The sequence below is a fragment of the Pelophylax lessonae genome (assembly GCF_965119305.1).
Source record: "Pelophylax lessonae genome assembly, chromosome: 3".
Taxonomy (NCBI): Eukaryota; Metazoa; Chordata; class Amphibia; order Anura; family Ranidae; genus Pelophylax; species Pelophylax lessonae.
In genome coordinates this window covers 556,818,264-556,836,704 of record NC_138770.1, presented here as the reverse complement: position 1 = coordinate 556,836,704, position 18,441 = coordinate 556,818,264, and the positions used below count along the sequence as shown (strand labels likewise).

Sequence of the window (18,441 nt, the reverse complement as noted above, 5' to 3'; positions counted from 1 at the left end):
TGCTGCCCTGCTGTGCTAAACTTAACTGCTAGATTAGCAAGAGGAAGGAGCTTCTGAGCAGGAATATTTCAGAAGACTGGTTCAGGCAGCTCTGCACTGTGGGAACTGTAGTCCAGAGGAGAGAGACTCTACTGTAATAGGAGCTTCTGGAAGAAGCATTTTCCAGAAGGAGATTGCCAGGAGGGAAAGCATTTTCTCAGCATTTAGCTGTCCAGTGTGCAATACCAATGCTGCATAACGGCAGTCTGAGCAGGATCTGGAGTGCTGAGTTCAGGTGTGCCATCAACCAGAGTCACCTGAGTAGAGCGTGAAGAGTGGACTAATCACTGTTTTTGACTGAGTGGTAAGCTGCAGTATTGCTGGGACTAGTGAGATACTGCTGTGGGAATTTGCTATTTGCTGCTATAGAGACTGAGCCCTTTAGGAACTGACCATATAGCTGCCTAGTAGCCTTATTGCTGCCTGTAGGCTTGACTTGAACTATTGTCATATGCACCTACAGTACCATTGGGCACCTACACTAGCCGGCTGAAGAGTTAGGACTAAAGTCTGCTCCTTTAGAGCTTCTACACTGAGACCTTTACCCATTGCTTATGCTAAGAGATACCTTTTAGAGGACATTGCACTATATTCTAGCCATTCTCCTAGAGTGCACCTTAGACTGTGTATAGTATTATTATCAACATTGTAGTTAATGCTTATATGCACTCTTTATTGATGATTCATATGTTAATGAGGAATTGTCTAGAGGACTATGTCTGAACCTACCTTATGTGTATTCATTTATGCCCAAACCACCATTTAGTCTGACCTGTACCAATACATTGATTTTATTTACCACTTAACAATCTTGTGTCTATTTCCTGGTGCTAATTCATAGCTGAGTTAAAGGTATATATACTCGTGTCCTTTTAAGTGCTTGCAGTGACTTTCATTCAACTAGGTATGTCAGAGGAGCTCGGGGTGTCCTTGGAGTCGAGGCGTAGTAGAACCCAAATTTCCAAGCAGATCCTTTGGGGTAGCGCTACATACATACCCAAAAATGTGCTATGTGCAGCTAGGACCTCCTGCCATTCTTCATTTTACGAAGGGCCTACATCAGTCTACCAGAAAATATTCTTACTATAGGCTATTGTGTGGACTGTAGGGGTTGACAAAAGCTGATATAGGGTAGATATCAATGTGATTGATGAAGAAGATGTTAGGATATCTACGAGAGAAATGGATTGACTAGAACTATTGTAACTCCAGCCTATCATGAATGCTGCTGCCAGACTCATCTACCTTACCAACGGCTCAGTGTCTGCCACCCCTCTCCACCAATCCCTACACTGGCTTCCAATTGCCCAGCGAATTATGTTAAAATTACTAATACCATACAAAGCCATTCACAACTCTGCTGTGAGCTACATCACCAATCTTGCCTCCAAATATCACCAAAACCATCCTCTCTGCTCCCCTCTAGACCTCCTGCCCTCAAGCGTCCTTGTCTCCTCTTGCCATGCTCTTTTGCAGAGCCTCTCCCATCTTCCAGAAATCTCTACCTCAATCTATCCGGCTGTCTTTTACTCTGGCTGCATTTAGGCGATCCCTGAAAACCAGAGTTGTATAAAGTACTCGAAACCCATACTTGAGTAAAAGTACAAGTGCTCGATCAAAAAGTGACTTGAGTAGAAGTACTAAAGTATTCAACATTTTTTGTACTTAAGTATTTAAGTAGTTTTTTAAAAAATTTTGCTACTCAAGTACTGAAAGTAAAAGTACAAGTACTGTTTTATGTAGTTATTAAACAAAGAAGTCAAAAGTTTGAACATCATATTGTTTTTTATTATTTAAAATGCAGCTTTTATTTATACATACAGTAGCTTTTATTTTCGTATGCGCTGATAATACACATGTTTTGAGCTTCATGAAACCTGCCATCTACTGTTCTGGCAGGGGTAATTTTTATAATTGTAACGAGTAACTATGCAGCACAAAAAAAAATATCGGAGTAGAAGTATTGAAATCATTGAAAAAATGTAGTGAAGTAAAAGTGGAAGTAGGAGAAAAAAATTCTACTCTAGGAAAGTACAGATACCGCCTTTCGGTACTTAAGTACAGTAGTTAAGTAGTTCTACTTAGTTACTATAAATCTCTGCTGAAAACTCAGCTCTTCAGGGAATTCTATCACGCCTCCAACTAATTTTATTTTTCAGCTCACCCCCCACAGCTATAAATGTTTGCCCCACCCTATTAGATTGTAAGCTCTTGTGAGCAGGGCCCACTTAACCCTCTTGTATTATATTTTATTGTAACTGTACTGTCTCACTTTTTATTGTAAAGTGCTGCTCAAACTGTTGATGCTATATAAATCCTGTATAACAATAATATTATAATTCAATACCTGAAGTATTTTCGGGGTATAAAAATTGGGGAGTGCCATATAATATATAGAATTTTTGGGATAAGGATAATTTCTCTTTCATTCATCAACGGACACAGCGCTCCATACAGCATAACAACTGGGTTATATTGCCTCCTCCAGGAGTTGCCTCCTCAAGGCTTGATCGGGCTTGAGTCTCTGCAGTCCCTTGGCCAACAGCTTTTCTACTTCTGTTTTCCCCTGCTCAGACTGTCTCATCTAAATCTGAGCCTGATCCCCAAACATTTTGCTGTACATTTCCCTTTTGAGGAGTCACTTTTAAAAAAAGTGGACTAGTTCACCAGTGGTGAACCCTCCTGTTTTCAAGTTGAAAGAAGCAACCATGATCCCAGTAGAGGAATCCCCGTTCTTTAAGGACCCGGCTAACAGGAAAGCGGAGGCTGTGGCATGCAGCATGTTTACCAGGGGCATAACTACAGGAGTTGCAATTGCAACCGGGCCCCATGCTCCAGGGGGCCTGTGGGTCTCCTCTACACCTGGATAGGAGGGACGGCGGGGGCAGCATGTAGAGAAATCACTGTCCTCCTTTTTACTCCTGTCGTTGCAGGAGGAAAATGGAGGAGATTGGTTCCTCTGTATGCTGCCCCCACCACTCCTCCTATCCAGTTCTCTTGTGTTCTGCTGTCTCTGGGCCCCTGTGTGCTCCTCTGGTCCCCCCCCCACTGTGCTGCCCCCCCCTCCCCACTGTGCTCCTTACCCTCTCCTGCCGGCTGCTGCAGAGAATGTGTCATGATAGAGAACCAGGAAGGGGTTGGTAAATATGTAATTTACCAGCTCCTTCCTTTTCTAAATGGACAGAGTCATAGTCAGTGACATTGTAAAAAAATTAAATAAAATGATGAAAAATAATACAATTAAAATATAAAAAAAAAACTACTGACACCAGTGGGTAAACTTCCAGGATCGCAAAGGTCACACTTGCGACCAGCCCCTGGCATTCCACCACCGTGGGGAGGCCCCAAGATGGCAGGAATGGGGCTTACTGCAGAAGTTGTGAAAGGGTCTCACTGCGGGACCGTAATAAAGGGCCCCGCAATGAGAGCAAAGGGCCGCAGGATCAGTGGGAAGAGCCCCGGGCTTGAAGGGAAGGGCCCTGTCCGGGGGGCTCCTCATGGTTTCTTGCACCGGGCCCTGAAGGTTCTAGTTACGCCTCTGATGTTTACTATGGCTGGTTCCGCATTGCGGTTAGTCTTTGCCTCAGTCCTGGTGTCTCAGACCCTAACTGAATGGGCCAAGCTTTGTGCCAGGACCTGGGGAGTGAGCAGGTCTCCGCTGCTTATGTTTATTAAGCGGACCAGTTGGTCCATGGGCTGCAGTTTATTTGTGATGCAGCTTTGGATACAGCTTTCTGTTCCAGCGGTGGTGATTGGAGCGCTTGCCATGGCTTAAGAATTGGTCCGCAGACCAAGCCTCTAAGAAAGCTCTCATTGATCTGTCCTTCCATTTGAAAGAGGACATGTTGCCTTCCTTGTGTCCCAAGCCAGCTCATCCCAAGGAATTTGCTTTGCATACCTTGGATATGGTTCGTGCGATTTGGGTGTATCTGGCAGCTACTGAGTCCTTTCAGAAGCTAGACTTGCTTTTAGTGGTTACGGACAGACCAAGAAAAGGGCTGGCCGCTTCTTTAGTTACCATCTCCAGATGGACGGTGTCTCAGGCCTGTTCCATTAAAGGTCAGGTTCCACCTTTCCCTGTCATGACGAATTCTAATCAGGCGCTGAGTGCTTTTGGGCCTTCCGTCATCGGGCATCAATGTCGCAGGTTTGTAAGGCGGCCACTTGGTCAAAGTTTTGCAGGCTGCTGTTTAAGAGGGGCTGTTCGGTCTTGAGGGGTATTTTCTTTAACCTTTTTTTTTTCAGATGGGGCTCCTGTGACCTGGTTAAGGGCACTTATGTTTAGCCTTGGGTTATTTTCCCCACCCCTCATTTTCCTTTTGGCACCGCTTTTGGATGTCCCAGTAGTTATGATTTATGAAGCGCTGTGTCTGACGATGAATGAAAGAGAAAATTGGACACAGCACCCACCCCTCTATGGAGTTTTGATACTTGTAATACTGTTTGCTACTAAACTGAATACCAAGAGCAGACAGGGGGGTTATATACCAAGCTGAGGGTGGCCCATGGGCGTAGCCAGGTGTTTTTTTGTTCTGCCTAGTCCTACTCCTGGAGGAGGCAATATAACCCAGTAGTTATGATTTTATGGAGCGCTGTGTCTGTCGATAAAAAAAAATGTAAAATTCATAATTTATTATAAAGTTTTTCAAACAGGTTATTTTTCTCCTTCACTGATGAGGCTGCACTGATGTGCACTGATGGGCACGGATAGGGTGCAATAATGAGGCGGCACTGGTGGGCATTGATGAGAAGGCTCTGATGAGGCAGCACTGATGGGGTCTGGTAGGTGGCACTGATAAGTAGCACTGATAAGCAGCACTGGTAGGCGGCATTGGTAGGGGGCACTGGTGGGCACTGATTGGCAGCACTGGTGGGCACTGTTGGGACTGCACTAATTATCAGGACATTGATTATTAGCGCCCTGATTATCAGTGTCGCTTTAACACAATCCAGTTATCGGCTCTCTTCCTCTCTCCTCAAGCTGTCAGCATGAGGAAAGAAAAGCCGATAACTAGCTTGTGTTTACATCCGTGATCAGCTGTCATTGGACGCAGCTGATCACGTGGTAAAGGACCACTGTGATTGGCCCTTTACCCTGATCTGTGATCAGCTGAGTCTAAAGGACTCGGCGATTACAGAGCGCAGGTGAAAAGCGATTAATAAAGTTGCCCATACACCAAATCTCGACCTTCAATTTTTTGACTGCTATATGTTATTTAATACTGAGTGCAAAGAAATCAAATGGGTTATTAGACATTAATAACCCAATTATTTAATGTTATTTACTCAAGGACAACCTAAAATCCTTTATTATTGGAATAAATGTGTATGATAGTCGCCAGGGCTTCTACCACTAAAGCATATAACAAAAGAGGAAATGGACACCCATGTCCAGTGCCCCTGGTAACAGGAAAGAGTTCCATACATTTACATATATCTTAGCCATAGGGTTTGTGTATAGAAGCTATTGCCATCAGAATTTGAGAGATGTTTCTCGCCCGCCAGTCCACATTTAACATGGAGTTCAAAGCTTGATGTTTTGGAAATCCGAGCAGAGAGAGGAGGTCATGTAGTCAATGTGATAAACACAACCTATGCATGAGTATTTGTTTGCCATATATTGGTGGATCTCTTAGGTTGATTTCAAAAGCACTATTACATCTAAGTGTTCCAAAAAATGGACAAGGCTCTTCAAAATGTTAAACTCCTGTTGAAAACGCCAAATTGCCTCTTTCACCTTCTCTAGTTTTGATGTCAGTGTGCTCTGACAGAGGGATATGGTTTCAAGTACTTTAGTGGTGTCTACAGCCATTTGTGCAGGAGGTAAAGAGGATGGTTTTCCTTTTTCTGGAATAGAGCCATCACTATCTTTGTCTTGGCTCCAACATTTTTACAGCTTTGAAGTTTCCTCTATAGCCCTCTTAGGAAATGACAGACAATCTCCTTGGATTCAGGTGAAGGGTATTGAAGGTGCAAAAGCCCAGTACAAGAGGATGCACAAGATAGGTGCAGAGTGGAGTTCTTACCGCAAGTGTTTTACTGCATGCCACTCCAAGCCTTGCCCCCAAAACAAAAAACCTCTTTTTCAAATCCATAAAAAACTAGATCGAAACATTCTGGTTGTAATTCTTTACTTCGGGTAAGATTAGAACTGGTTTAGATAACACAAGTATTACTTTATTTAGCCTATGTAGCTTGTTTAGTACTCTAGACCAGTGGTCCTCAACTCCGGTCCTCAGGGCCCACTAACAGGCCAGATTTTAAGCATTACCTTAGGGAGATGCAGACTGGAGTACTGCAATCACTGAGCAGCAAATTATATCACCTGGGATGTATTTCAGTTATCTTGCAAACCTGGCCTGTTAGTGGGCCCTGAGGACCACTGCTCTAGACTAGCTGATGATTTAATTATTTACAATTGGTATATCACTGATGCAAGGAAAGCACTACAAAAACATTACTGATTCACAATTTTTCATGATGACAGGTGTTCTTTGCAATGAATTTAAAAACTAAGAATGTACTTGTATGTGTCTGCTAAATATACATTATATTTATAAATATTCAAAAAATATGCATGTACTCAAAACCTTTTTATTTTTTGCCTTGACATACACTCTTTTACATCTCGCACATATTACATTTACATTAAGCGCAATAATCTACCATTGCGCAGGACCTGCAGGCAAGTGGTATCCAACTTCAGGGTTATTGGCCCATTGTGATAGAGATATATATATATATATATATATATATATATATATATATATATATATATATATATATATATATATATATATATATATTACATTGGTCCAAGATAATTGTGTATAACATACCAATGCCTGGAATTATTCTTTAATGTTGCATTAAAATATGGACAGCACAGTGGCCTAATGGTAGGTGCTCCCAACCACAATTCTACCTGCATTGAGTTAGCATGTTCTTCCTGTGCTTGTGTGGGTTTCCTTCCACAATCCAAAAACAGATTATTTGGCTCCTGTCTAAACTAACCCTACAAATGTGTATGTACACACGTGAGGTAAGGGCCTTAAATTGGAAGCGCCTTGAGGGCAGGGACTGATGTGGATGTAAAGTGCTATGTAATTTATCGGCACTATGTAAGTAACTGGAAATAAATTTTAAAAAATATAATGTTTTGTCATACCGCTTTACATCTGTAGTTTTTTGGATTATGCAAAGTATAGCAAATTTGCCAGACTGTTGTTTGATCAAAAGTTGGGATGATTTGCGACAATTCTTGATAATTCAACATATTTCTGTATTCCGCCACAATCTGGTTCATACCAAATGTGCAAAAAAAGGACAAACATTTGCAGATTGGTTTTTCTTCATAGGGTTTCACAAAAACAGGAAGTGACATGGCACAAATGTTCAACTGCAAAAGGTAGAATATGAAGTGCGAATGATTTGAACGCTTTTACATGGTGCAACATTTTGAAATACAGGGCAACTGCATTTATAAATGACCCTGTATGTCTTGTTGGTACTAGGTGTGAAGCTATAATTCTTTGGCTAAAATATTTATTCTTTTTGTGTAATGTTAATACGTTTTAAAACTGATTTTATTTTTTTGTTTCCATACATTTTTATTAAAAAACTGAACTAAAAAGTAAAGTACAAAACACAGTTCTAAACCATACAAAGAAACAGAGGATAACTTTAAAGATATAGAGGTACACATAATTGCATTGTACGTTCCATCCAGGTGCAAATGCAGTCACCACACATGGTATTGGTATAATAAACCATATTTGTGGACCACTTTGTCCATGCCATGGCCACAAGGTTTAGGATCAGTCTGCACTGCTCCCCAAACTGCTTGGATCCTCAGCAGACATTGAGGGCAGCAGGGTGATGGGCTCCAGCTACCAATAGTCAAACTGTTAGGAGGTGGGTGCAGGGGCGTTGCTTGGTGCTGTTTGTGGCTATGGATGCGCGCATCTCAGCTTAAGGAGGGAGCAAGCACAGGTGTCTCTTTAGCACATGGTTAACTAATGGGGACACCTGTAAACAGGTGTTTGGACTTTCGCTTCTGAAATAAATTTAAAGTTGAACCCTTATTACTTTTTGGTTGTTTAAGTTTATAGAAATAACATTAACTACTGTTACTGTATCACTTTTGAAAGTAAGAAGTATTTTCTACCACTTAATCACCGGTGTGGGCAGATTCTTCACTGTGAGCAAGAAAAAAACATGCATACTTTTGAGCAATACTTATGAGCAATTATGACGTTGGTTTGTGGTAAAAGTAGTATTTCAATTAGTAGACATTTTGATTGCAGGGCTCCAAAGGTTTCACAGGGAATTGTATTTATTAATTTATATAAATGCATTGTCTTACAGTTCATCTAAATTTATGCAATTTGTTGTATACTTTTTCCTTCATAGCTTCTTGGCATTCAGTTCAGATAAGATCAGCAGCTTGGTGTTCTTCTTGAAAGCCGTCAATTTTCGGGAGAGGGTGCTACAGCGTGGGTTAGCTGCCAGACTCTACCACAAGGTAACCAAATAATCTCTTCATTGTGCAAAAGAGGATTGAGTAATAATTCCTAATAGCAATGCCAGGTCTGCGTATGTTACCTAATAAGTAACCTTTTAATGACTTAGCATATCAGTCTGTGTGTTCTGGTGTAAACACATCTCTGCCATTCAAACAGTGTTTTATGTAACACATTCTGTTATACACATGTACACAGCATTATCCTAAAAATCCTGCATTTGTATTTTAATTACATGATTAATCAACGTGTTATCCCATGTGGCTTATGTGGCTAACCCTGGAACATATTTTTTAGAGCTGAGCAGGATGGATGCACAGATCCTCATAAAAGAAAATATGACCTTGGAATAATTTATTTATTTAATTATTATTAATGTATTAATTTATTTTATTATTTTATTGATGTGTACGATAATGTATTGTGCAGTTATACCTTTAAATATTGTGAAAATTATTACAATTAAGGGGTTATTTTTGTCAAAACATGGGCCAACAAGTCAAATATAATATAAAAAATACAAGAATAAGCCACACCCACCGTAATACATTTAAAATATTATCAAAAGTGTCCACTATGTGGTAAGTGATTACTATCAATCTATATAAATCAAATACATATAGTGTAACCACACCAAAAACAATAATAATGGTGTAACTTCAAATGAAGTGCAATCCTATGTGTACTTCTTAGTGTCCATACACCATTGACTTCTTATCTTCCAATCCGTGCTCAGCCTATACACCATGGGTAATAAGCATTTGTCACATATATGTTGGCCTTATACATAATAAACATGTTGCGCAATGATGGCCTTTTTTAATTGAGTTTGTCTTCAATTTGTTAGTGTATCTAAATCTGCTAGAACATCTAACACTCTCCTTTCCCCCAGACTAACAATACTGCTGTCCAAAGGTGCCCCTGTGCTCCTTCATCCAGATTAGGTGCACTCTAATACAGGAGGTGTGTTACTGGCCAGATTACCAGAAGGGCAAAAACCTAAAAAAGAAACCTAATGTAGCCACCACATCTAATGATTGGTAAGCTGCAATAAATGACATGTTTGGTTCGGGGTTTAATATCGCTTTAGGTTAGAACAGAAATACTTTGAAGAAATACAATGCGCCAAAGTCGGAAGAAAGTCCCTCAATCGTCTGTCTGAGCAAAGCTACAGAGTACATTATAAAGAGAATATTTGAAACTTTGGCTAATCTAATGACAAGCAATAATCTTTTCTTCCAGCAAGGGATAAATAATCGCTGGCCTTTCTAGACCCACCTCAAGTGTTCATAATGCAAGCTTAAAGTGTTACTAAACCCACAACAGTAAAATCAGTCTGTTTATGCAGTAATTGTATATGTGGGGAAAAACACTCGTGCCAATGCTAATATGAGCTGGGATTGCTGCTGTGGATGACCCCTTGGGGTGGAGATGTAAAGATATTTGTAATACGTGCTATTTCTCACTGCGCATATCCCTATTTAAAAAGTACTGTGCTGAAATTAATATAAAATATAAAGTGCAATGTGTATTGTGTAATTACTGTCCGTAATATGACTAAAGGGTTGCTGCTGTGAATGACCTTGAGGTGTGATATGGAATATTGGTAATATGTATAATATTACCCACAGCGCATATCCTTTTGAATAAATTCTATAGTGGGACAATCTGTTAATATCTATATTAATTGCTGTGCACTTGTGTTTGCCTGTAAACCAAATTAAAGTGCAAGTGCTGTGCTTAGTGTGACTTAGCAGTCAGTGCAAGAATATATATATATATATATATATATATATACATATTATAAATACAACACAAATAATATTACCAATATTGTATGTGCAAAATACTGCTAGTAAAAAGTGCAAAAAAAGTTTTGGTGCAACAATGTGCAAACAATGCAAGGTGAAAAGTTCAAAAGTTATTAAGTGCAAAGGATGGTGTCCATATAGTCCAATTAGAATATGGTGATTATCCCAACTGGATGTGCTAGCTTCATTGACGGTGCTTCAAATGAACACTTTGTGCAATGGTGGTGTCACCCTCCGTGCTCCTGTGTTGGTATAATAGGTAATGCAAACTTACCAGATGGTGTTGACCCCCAGTACCTTACGGTAAGTGGGTCAATAAAGCTTGTAGGTAAGTGTCCAGTGGGGGTTCCAGCCATCCGTGCCCGGGTGGTCCTGGATCCTCCTACAGGTGAGTGTTTTAAAGGACAAATATCGCACTCCTCATGGTGTAGTAGGTAAAATACCGTATTTATTTTTTTTAAATATAAATAAACAAAGGTGCGACAGTTTGTTAAAATGCAAATATAAATAAAAACGGTGGTGGTACAGGTATAGTGGAAAAAAAACGCTCTGGGCTCTAGGTAAACCAGCAGGGAAGCCTTGCGGGATGCAACTCGGCTGTCTCCTGCTTATGCAGTAAAGCATGCTTGTTATACTCCCTGCCGAACCTAAGTGATTATTTTCTGCATTGTGTAAAAATGCTGTTTGATCCTGTCTACTCTGATCCTCCTCTCCTTCCACAGTCCCCAATCCATCTCCTGATAGTAGAGTACCTTGGAGTCACTCTGCACATGCTTATTTTGGTGTGTATTGCTAGAGAATTTTTCTTTTTCCTGGGAGGGTGCAGTTGATCAGCACAGGGCCAATCAGCACTGTCCAGACGAGGGTCAGGGGTACTGCAGCCTCATAGGACAGTCAAAGTAGAATGAAATCTACTCCTACAAGCTTTAACCAGTGGCCTTTCAGGAGAATTACCCCTTATGACCAAGCCATTTTTTACGATACAATGCATTATTTTGACTGACAATTGCGTGGTCATGCCCTGCTGTACCCAAAGAAAATGTATGTCTTTTTTTTTTTTTAACAACAAATAGAGGTTTCTTTTGGTGGTATTTGATCACCACTGCAGTTTTTATTTTTTGCGCTAAAAAACAAAAAAAAACCTCAATATTTATTACTTTCTGCTATAGAACATATCCAATAAAAAAAATGACAAAATCAATTTTCTTTATTCATTTAGGACAATATGTATTTTGCTACATATGTTTGGTAAAAAAAATCCCAACAAGTGTATATTGATAGGTTTGCGCAAAAGCTATAGCAGGAAAACACAGGATCAATGCATTCCCTACTGACAGAATGGCAATCTGCCTTGTTTACATAGGCAGACTGCCGTTCTGGCTCTCTGCCTAATGATCGGAAGGTGCCGGTGGACATCAAGTCCATGGTAACCACAGATCAGCTCCCACTGTGTATAATCACAGCGGGAGCGGGTCACTGGCGGCACGCATGCACCCCCAGACCCTGGAAGTTTTGGATTGTGTACTAGGTACATGATTCATCGCAGATCGGCCACCCTGCCACAGTATATCTGCGGTAGGCAGTCGGGAACTGGTTAACCACAAGACTGCTATACTCTGCTAATGAGAAAAGGTATTTAGCTGTTTATATTTACTAAAATGTTTGCATTTCCATGTTCTGTGTACTGTGGGAGAACAGATATAGTAACTGCAGGGTCCTGGGTTTGGTAACACTTTAATAAAGATTTTGTACAACATTTCTGTATGCTAATAGGATAGAAACTACTCCTCACTAAGAAAGAAAATGAAAGCCCTTCTAGAATTCTTCAAAAAACATATGAAGATCTTTCAAGATTCCAAAAACAAATGTTCTTTGACCTTATGAATCAAAAATATAAGTTTTTAGGCAACCTCCCACAAATGATTGGACAACAGTCAAATGGTTTGTAAACCCCAACAAAGAACTTCTCCTGTTTGCTCACTTTTAATCTGTAAGGCCCCATTCACACTAGTGCGACTTGTCCCGCGATTTTGGACCGCAAAATCGCATGACAAGTCGTTTTCCATTATTTTTAATGAGCCCTCATATCAGTGCGTTTTGAAGTCGCACCGACTTCAAAGTAGTTCCTGCACTACTTTGCCACGATTTTAATGCGTTTTGAGGCATATAGCCTTGCCATTGCTTTCAAAATCGCGGCAAAAATCACGCCGTGAAATTGCGGCAAAATTGCGTCGCAATAGTGTGAAAGGGGCCTTAAATATACCATTAAAAGTGTTTTCTTAGGCCCCTTTCACACGGGCTTTCCGATCCGATCCGCCTGTCAGTTTTTCAGGCGGACCTGATCGGATGCTCCATGCAACCCTATGGAGCGGCGGATGTCAGTGGAGACCTCTCCGCTGACACCCGATCCTGTCTGTGAAATCCAGACAGATGGAAACCCTATTTTCCATCCGTCTGGCGGATTGGATAGGATCGGATGAGAATGGAGAGGCGGTCCGTTCTCATCCGATCTCCCCATAGAAGAGAGCAGGGATCTGACAGCTCAGTTTCTGCACACAGAGCCGAGACGGAGCTGTCATCCGCCTGCTCAGCGGGGATCGGTGGATCGCTCCCCTGCTGAGGAGAACAGACTCCGTCAGGTGCACCGCCCGTGTGAAAGGAGCCTTAGATCTCTTTTTATATGTGAAAAAATACCTGTAGATTCTGCCAAAAATCTTGTCTGCTGATGATAAGATCTTGTGCTCTCTGCCTGTGCTTGACTGTTGGATATGGAAAAGAGGCAAAGTTGATTGAAGTCCTGTCCTACTGTGACAACTGATCCCCACCATAGATACAGTTTAATGAGTGAGCGTTGTCACTCTAGAAGAGGATTTGCTTTACTGGCAGGATTACCAGATAGAAATAAATAAGTAAAGCCTGAACAAAAAGAAAATAATGCAGTCACTATATCTAGGTACTGATAGGCTGCAATACATACAATTGTTGTTTTTGAGTTCGGATACATTTTGAGCATGGTGGCGATGTGATGTTTGTGAATCTTTGTTTCCACGGTACTTCTGTGCCTTTAGATTTTTATTGAAGAAACAATTATTTCCTCTTTGTGTCAAAAAATGGCTGTCAGCCCTGGAACTGAGTCTAAGGCACAGCTGGGCTGAGCAGCAAGATAAGTTATGGAAAGGCCTAGTCAAAATCCTGACCTCAATCCAACTGAGATGTTGGCAAGTCGTATAGTGCTAGAAAACATACACATTTCATTGAGTAAGTGATCTGAATAAAGGAGTCTGCCAAAAATTATCTGCATTGATGTGAAACCTTTTTGACACCCACAACAAGTTTGCAATCAGTTATTATAGCTAAAGGCTGTGCATCTGGTTACCGAGTATGAATTTTTTTTTTTATAATAGTTAATTTTTGTTTTCAGAATCATTTTTATATTTTTAGAGGAAAGTGTGTATGTGTGTGCTTACATAGGTGTTTAAAGAGGCAGAAATAACAGACAGTGCAATGTTAATCCCATTTTACCAGACTAAAGCTGAGTATTCCAAATGCTGTGAGAATGCACTGCACATTTTAATGCAAAGTCCACTTTAAGAATGTTTTCACGAATTGCTTGGAAAACATTGAATATTTAAGTACTTTTGTTTTGTGGTTGTGGGTTTGGGTTTGATTCCAACCAAGGACACAATGCAGTCCTGACGTGAACCTGGTATGCTTTTCCCACATTTTTGCAAGTTTTCTCCAATTGCTCTGGTCTCCCACATTTATACTAAGCAACTATAGTAAGTGGCAGACTAGCCAATAGCAGTTGAGAGACTGTAGAGTCTAACAGGTGCATCTAAAAAAAATTGAATATTATCAAAAAGTTACATTTATTTCAGTAATTCAATTCAAAAAGTGAAACTCGTATATAGATTCATTACACACAGAGTGATATATTTCAATAATTTATTTCTTTTAATTTGATGATTAATTGATGATTATGGCTTACAGCTAGTGAAAATCCAAAATTTAGTATCTCAGAAAATGTAAATATTACATAAGACCAAAAAAAAAAAAAAGGATATTTATTACAGAAATGTTGGCTTACTGAAAAGTATGTCCATGTACAGTATAGTATGCACTCAATACTTGGTTGGGGCTCCTTTTGCATGAATTACTGCATCAATGCTGTGTGGCATGGAGGCGATCAGCTATTGACACCGCTGAGTTGTTATGGAAGCCCAGGTTGCTTTGATAGTGGGCTTCAGCTCATCTGCATTGTTTGGTCTAGTGTGTGTCATCTTCCTCTTGACAATGCCCCACATATTCTCTATGGTGTTTAGATCAGGCGAGTTTGCTGGCTATTCAAGCACAGTAATACCATGATCATTAAACCAGGTATTGGTACTTTTGGCAGTGTGGGCAGGTGCCAAGTCCTGCTGGAAAATGAAATCAGCATCTTCATAAAGCTAGTCAGCAGAGGGAAGCATGACTTACTCTAAAATTTCCTGGTAGAGGGCTGCGCTGACTTTGGACTTGATAAAACACAGTGGACCAAAACCAGCAGATGACATGGCTCCCCTAATTTATCACTGACTGTGGAAACTTCACACCGGATCTCGTGCAGCTTTGACTCTGTGCCTCTCCACTCTTCCTCCAGACTCTGGGACCTTGATTTCCAGATGAAATGCAAAATTTACTTTTATCCGAAAAGAGGACTTTGGACTAGAGATCCGCCGATTATCGGCATAGCCGGTATATCGAGGGCCGATTAAGGACTTTCCCTGATATATCGGAATCGGCATTTGCGCATATTCGTGACGTCATCGCGTATGTTGCGCCACGCGCCTCCGCGCACTGGACAGCTCTTAGGCTGCCTCCCTCTGCCTCCTACAGTGTCTTACCTGCTGCTGCCACACTGGAGTCTGCATGGTCGGTCGGGAGAGTCGGGACAAGAAGAATTCTGCTACATTTAGGAAGTGCAGTGCCAGTGACCAACAGTCTGACACACGTTCTGTATTCTATCTGTTCTGTGATAAATAATAACAGTGACCAACAAACATTCTGACACATGTTCTGTATCTCTCTCTTCTGTAACACAGCCGCAGCGGCCACACACCGACCCACCCACCGCCCACAGCTGCCCGGTGCCAGCCAGCAACCCAGTCCCACACAGTCCAACCAGCCAGCCACAGGCCCTGCCTGAGTCCTCCTCCCTCCTGACTGTACCAGCTCTCCAGCCACAGGCCCTGGGCCTGTACGTGCCAGGCCAGCCACCACACAGGGTGCCAGCCAGACAGCCACCACAGGGTGCCAGCCATCCACCCACCACACGATGCCTACCAGCCAGACAGCCACCCACCACCACAGGGTGCCAGCCAGCCACCCACCCACCACTCGGTGCCTGCCAGCCAGCCAGCCACCCACCACAACAGGGTGCCAGCCACCACAGGGTGCCAGCCAGCCAAACCACACGGTGCCTGCCAGCCAGACAGCCACCCACCACAACAGGGTGCCAGCCACCCACCCACCACATGGTGCCTGCCAGCCAGACAGCCACCCACCACAGGGTGCCAGCCAGCCACCCACCCATCACAGGGTGCCAGCCAGCGACCCACCCATCACAGGGTGCCAGCCAGCCACCCACCCACCACACGGTGCCTGCCAGCCAGACAGCCACCCACCACAACAGGGTGCCAGTCACCACAGGGTGCCAGCCAGTCATTTTGTGTAAGCCAAAATTAGTGTCTGACTCTGACTGACTCTTTCTTGTTTCAATGGAGATGGATGGAGATAGAAAAATTAAAAGTGTGGTCTGGCAGAATTTCTCTTCTCCATCGCCAGGAAAATCAGTAGCACTGTGCAAAACATGCAAAAACAATGTGAGCATGGGATCAATAACTGCCAAACCAAAAATACGTCTAATCTTTGGGCCCATCTAAGAGTTCATCATCTTGAATTGTATCATGCAGGACAGAAAAAATAAAATGAATCGCAAGGTGAATCACCCCTATCCCAGGCAACAATAACATATGTTTGGAAAAAAAAAAAAAGTGGCAAAAATCTGATGGAAGATAACAACTGCTGGACAGAGTAATCACAGAGATGATGGTCACTGATAACCAGCCATTTACAATAGTGTCTGACTCTGGATTTAAGCGGTTGATGTCCATAGTTGAGCCAAGATACACACTGAAGAGTGACAAGTTTTTTTATCAAACTGAAATGCTGCAAAAGATTCACCAAAAGGTCATTGACAAAGTTAAGACTATGCTGAAACCAGAGAATGCTGGCAACTCACTCTCATTCACGACAGACTGCTGGTCAGGACAAACAGAATCTTACATGAGTCTTACATGCCACTACATTGACAGCGGATGGACAAGAAGGCATTTGGTGTTGAATACAAAAGTGATACAAGGATCCCACACTGGGGAGTACATTAAGAAAAGTTCCTAGGCATGCTAGAAGAATGGGGAATAAGCAAAGACTGAGTGATGCTTGTGCTGCGAGACAGTGGAGCGAACATGGTTAAAGGTATGAGACTTGCTGAAGTGTCAGACCTCCGTTGCATGGCACGCACCCTCCAACTGGTGGTAAATGATGGTCTGTCACACCAGAAAGCTTTGCTAGACATTATTACCATGCTGAAGAAGTGCGCAGGCCATTTCCACCATTCTGTTCTTGCCAAGCAGCGACTGGTGTGCATTCAAGAAGACCTTGGCCTACCCAAAAACAATCTGATACAGGCTGTTCCAACACGATGGAACTCAACGCTACACATGTTACAGAGGGTGCTGGAGCAGAAGAGAGCTCTCACTATATATTGTAGTGAATATGGACTTGGAGGACATTCTTGCCCTACTGCAGATGAGGGGGACATAGTAGGCAACATTATAGAGACGCTCGTACCCATTGAGGAAGTGACACTGGAGGTGATCTGTTTCCTCTGTGATCCCATGTGTGAGAGTCATGAAGATGCTTCTTCAACAGAATGAAGGACCCAACACACGTGGCATCAAAGCATGTAGGCAGGCCATGAGGGACAGCCTCACCAAAAGGTTTGAGAAGCATGAGGAGAATAAAACTGTTGTGCTTTCATGTCTTTTGGATCCTCGATACAAGAACTATCCTTTCTCCTCTGATGATGTATTGGCCAAGGCAAAGCAATGGCTGACAGAAGATATTCAACAGAAGGTGCAGGAGGTTCCTCCTGACAAAAAGAAAAGTCAAGGACAAGAAGAGAAGGTTTCTGATGTGGAAGAGCAGGATGCAGGAGAAAAATGTCCCAAAAAACAATGGACAGAAGAGAAAATTCATTGTGGTCAAATAGATGCAATGTTCAGCGTTTTATAGGGGCCTCATGCAGAGGATTCATCAGAATCGGCAATAATGAGCCTTTATGATGAACTTCATCTCTATTTGAAGGAACCAGTAGTTGACAGAAGAAGTGATCCTCTTCAGTGGTGGAAAGAAAATGAGGCATATTACAAAAGACTTGCTTCTCATGCTAGAAAATACCTTTCTGCTCCTCCTTCCTCAGTGAGCGTGTTTTTAGTGAAGTGGCAGCAATTTATGAAAAGAAAAGAAGTCGTTTAACTGGTGAACATGCTGAAATGTTATGCTTTCTGCACTATAATATTGTTCTACCTAACTGGGAGTATTGATTTGAAAGTGTAGCTAGTCTATAGTGTAGTGTCTGTCCACCAGTCCACTGAGTCTGTCCAATCCACTGTCTAGCTTTTGTCTATCTATTTTTTTCTAACCGTTTTGCACCGACTGTGCTGCGCTGACGTCAGTGCAAAAGTGATAGAAAAAAAAAATAGACATAGACAGTGGATTGGAGTCGGTGCCAGTGGACTACTGCTGCAGTAGAACGCCACTCACTGCTGCAATCATTTTAAATCACTACTGCAGTAGTCCAGTAGGGATTTAAAATTATTCCAATGAGTGAGTACCCTGCTGCAGCGGTAGTACACACAGTCCAATCCACTGTGTAGCTGTTGCCTTGCTTTTCTTCTAGCAGTATTGCACTGACTGCAGTAATTGTGCCATACTGCAGTGCAGGATAGTCTTCCACTGACTCCAGT

The 18,441-nt window shown here is 41.9% G+C and overlaps 1 protein-coding gene across 1 annotated transcript in view; it reads left to right on the top strand.

Annotated features, from left to right (window-relative positions):
• Nucleotides 1-18,441, top strand: part of ACOXL (acyl-CoA oxidase like) — a 687,302-nt gene that overhangs the window by 519,197 nt on the left and 149,664 nt on the right. The window contains exon 15 of the mRNA XM_082249749.1: nucleotides 8,452-8,563. Within this exon, the coding sequence (XP_082105875.1) occupies nucleotides 8,452-8,563 (112 nt within the window). The remainder of the gene's footprint in view (nucleotides 1-8,451; nucleotides 8,564-18,441) is intronic.